The following is a 3628-nucleotide window of genomic DNA, read 5'->3' as shown; positions in this document are numbered from 1 at the left end:
CGTGACTAGATTTTGACTCATTGAGTTTTATTTTTCAATCGATGGAATCGATGGTCCACTGATTTATTTTATCCAATGATTCTTGCAGTTTTTTAACAGCCTCACTATGAGATGAATCCGTTGCCATAATCGCTGTGTCATCAGCGAATGTACCAATGAAAGAGTTCTCTGAGACGGGTATGTCGGCAGTGTATATCGTGTAAAGGAGAGGAGCTAGTACGCTTCCTTGTGGTACACCTGCCATGATTGGATAGTAGTTGGAATAAGTTTCTTCGTCTTTCACTCGGAATTTCCTTTCCGACATATATGATTCAAGCAATTTACAGTAGTTTTCTGGAAGTATTTTGCTCAATTTGTAAATGAGTCCTTCGTGCCATACTTTATCAAATGCCTGTGATACATCTAGAAATGCTGCTGGGTAGTATTCCTTATTTTCGAACGCTCTTTCAATTGTAGTAGTCAATCTATGAATTTGCTCTATTGTTGAATGTTTGTTTCTAAAACCAAATTGGAAATCAGGGATATTTACAAAAGGTTTTATACGTTTGATCAGTAGTTTCTCGAAAATTTTTGAGATTGTTGGTAGGAGTGAAATTGGTCTACACGATGTTACTTTCTCAGCTGGCTTGTCGGGTTTTCTCAACATAATTACTTGACACATAGATTTTTTTTTAAAGGACACACTGACGAAACGAACCAAAATTCTAAAATTTTACTTCATCAATTATTTGAAAATAGTAAATCGACCTCAAAATTGTTTTCCCGCTTACACGCAGCGGGCATTTTTAACATGGAGAAATCAGAAACTCAAGTAAAACACACAGAAACAGAAAATGTGTCGTTTTTCAAAATTCCGTGTTTTGAAAATTGTTGTTTTGCCTGCTTCGACTTAATGTAAACAACGAGTTTTGCGTGAACGTTATTCTTTATTGTGTGTCTTGCATTCGGATGTTCCATATCTTCATGGCTAAAAAATTGTTAGTTACATTCACGGTTAGAGCTATCAGGGAAAAAAAAAGTTTATGAAATTCTGTTCACCGGAGCGAGCTCATATGCGGCTACTCGGCTACTATATTTTGTCAATATCTAGAGTAAACTTTGACCGAATTTCATGATTTTTTTTTGTTCGAAAGGTATTAATGAATGTGAATTGTCAGTACTATTTCCGATGTCCTAACGAAATGGCTGCCGTCAGCCATATTGGATTTTAGTAAAACTGAAATATCTTGGGAAAAATGATACTAATTGTCTCATCATTGTCATCATCTATCAGGGAAAAATAGAATTTTTAAAATCGGTTGCATCTTACTTAAGTTATCGTGTACACGGACGAACGGATTTTTTATTGTAAATTCGTCATCTATAATCATAGACAAATGCTTTGCCCCTACCGTCTGCTTCGAATTCCACATGTTACAAACGGCATGGTGTTCTTATAAGTCTCAGTACTTCGTACGGGGCTAAAAATTCTTCGCTTTAGTTTGCCCACCAATTCTCACACTATCAAATATATCATTTTTCATGTCGGGGACACAATTTTTACGTAATTTTGTTCGTAATTTCCAGTCTATATATGATTCGTCTAAGGAAAGAACAATCACAAAAATTATCTGTCCTCTAAAAATAGGTTATTGCACTCTCTAACACCACGAGCATTTTATCATTTTATTTTGCAAAATATCAATTTTTTAATCAGAAGCCAAATATCAGCTGAATGATAAGCGATGTTTTAAATACACTTTTTTTTAGCGAAACAAATTTAGACTCTGTTTGAGTCTAGTCTCTCAAGTATCAATAAAGCGGTTTTGTGAAAATTGAACGGATAATGACGAAATTTGGAGTGTTCCTTCTTCTGGTCACGACAATATCAGTCTCTGCAGTCTACTTCGAATGTGAGTACGACTACTTTCGATTAGGAAACATTATTGGATCTCAATACTCATGTCATGGCATGCCTCGAGGTGGCATGGACGATCCAGTTGTTCGGGGAATCACAGGACTTCACCATACCGGTCGAACTAATGCGGACGTCATTGGTTTTTATATGTATCACGACAAGAGAATGACCTTCATACCACGAGGATTAACTCCGTTTTGTAGGTTCTTCACAGAAATTCCAAAATTCAGATTAGAACCTTTTACCTAAATCTTTTCATAGTTACTAACATGCGTGCTTTAGCATTACTAAACTGCTCACTTACCAATCTTGGATCGGATGATATGGTGGGATATCACAGTCTGCAAGCATTGTCGTTGCGTGAAAATTACATTGAACGAATTGAGCCTGGTTTTTATCAGCATGTACCGAATCTGTTAGAGACAAATATGTTTCAAAATCGTCTCAGAGAAGTTGGTCATAATATTTTGGCACCCCTGGTTCTCTTAACGGGTGCGAATTTCGTCGATAATTATTGTATCAATATGAGTGCATCAGATTCAAATACTTTGCTTGCACTGCAAAATGCTTTGAATGCAAATTGTTCAATGGTGCAGGAAAGTGATCAAAATTAATAAATAAAAGTACAAAAACAAATAGTATGGTCACATTAGATTTCGAGCTTGCAAAGATTAGTAACAAGCCAATCTTTTCGGGATTCAATAATCTTTAGGGACCTACACAATACCCCAGAAGTCCCACTCGATCCCATTTGAGTGTTTTGAGAAAATCGAGAAAACCCGAAAAAATTGAGGTTAAGTACAAGCATTTTTTTTATTGTTCTACCAAAATCTGAGTTTCAAAAATTTTTCTTGAAAATTTATTTTTACTTCATTCTAGATACTCACGATGGGGCTGAACGAACTTTAAATGAAAGTGTAAGTTAACATCTCGGGTTTTTTCATAAGTGAGTTGGAGCAGGGAGGTGCTATTCAAGTAAACAAGTTTTAGCAAAATCCCCTGAACTGTTTCTGAGAACCAGCATCATCGTCAGCTAGGGCTTGTGAAAAACTGAGGACTTAAGACTGACATTGGAATTGATAGAGGGACAAATTCTAATACTTACAGTGTAAAAATTATTGCTCTCGTCATTTTCTTCATAGAGCAATATCAGCTGAAAGTTAAAATTTCAGCGTGTTGAAAGACTGATATCTCCCTCACGAAGTAACTGAGGAAGTCAATAAATGGTAATCCCAGACTAGTTTTGCAAACCCATTCGAATAGCAAAACAAATATTTTGGAATGGAAGTTCTCTGTTACATTTACAGAAATTCTACTTTTAGGCTACCCTCGGCAAACCAAATATGCCATGCTTGATCATGTAGAAGAAATTTTTATGAAAGAGTTTTGCATCGTGGTCGTTCTACTCGCAAATATAGAGCTATCCAAATAAAATTATCTATTTTCAAGTTGATATTACAATTTGAGGTCTTTTTCATGTATATCGATATCGATATACATGATCGCGATCATTTAAATTAATTTTTTGATTAAAGTATTTGTTTTTGTTCATAAAATAGATAATTTTATTTAGATAGCTCTAGATTTGCGAGTAGAACGACCTCGATGCAAAACTCTTTCATCAATATAGTTCATCTGGAGCAGGATAATTATAAAAGTAGTTATTTTTGCCGATGATTCATTTGTAACTTCTTTTTTCTCAATGCGTCCAAAATTGTATCTTTTCTAGAG

General features: G+C 35.2%; 1 protein-coding gene across 1 annotated transcript; it reads left to right on the top strand.

The window, feature by feature from the left end:
- Positions 1-1768: 1768 nt before the first annotated feature.
- LOC119075070 lies at positions 1769-2534 on the top strand. The gene is made up of 2 exons (XM_037181463.1): positions 1769-2096; positions 2159-2534. Exons 1-2 carry the CDS (start codon positions 1826-1828, stop codon positions 2509-2511), a joined length of 624 nt encoding a protein of 207 aa, XP_037037358.1. The 5' UTR covers positions 1769-1825; the 3' UTR covers positions 2512-2534.
- The last annotated feature ends 1094 nt before the right edge of the window (positions 2535-3628 follow it).

This window comes from Bradysia coprophila, unplaced genomic scaffold (genome assembly GCF_014529535.1).
Source record: "Bradysia coprophila strain Holo2 unplaced genomic scaffold, BU_Bcop_v1 contig_176, whole genome shotgun sequence".
Lineage (NCBI taxonomy): Eukaryota > Metazoa > Arthropoda > Insecta > Diptera > Sciaridae > Bradysia > Bradysia coprophila.
The sequence above is the reverse complement of the archived record's forward strand: the minus strand, read 5'-3'. Positions and strand labels throughout refer to the sequence as shown.

Bases quoted from the DNA above. Each gene is read 5' to 3' on its own strand.
- LOC119075070 (XM_037181463.1), top strand. From the start codon at position 1,826: ATGACGAAATTTGGAGTGTTCCTTCTTCTGGTCACGACAATATCAGTC. The intron at 2,097-2,158 runs GTAGGTTCTTCA...ATCTTTTCATAG, and splicing joins ACGAGGATTAACTCCGTTTT to TTACTAACATGCGTGCTTTA.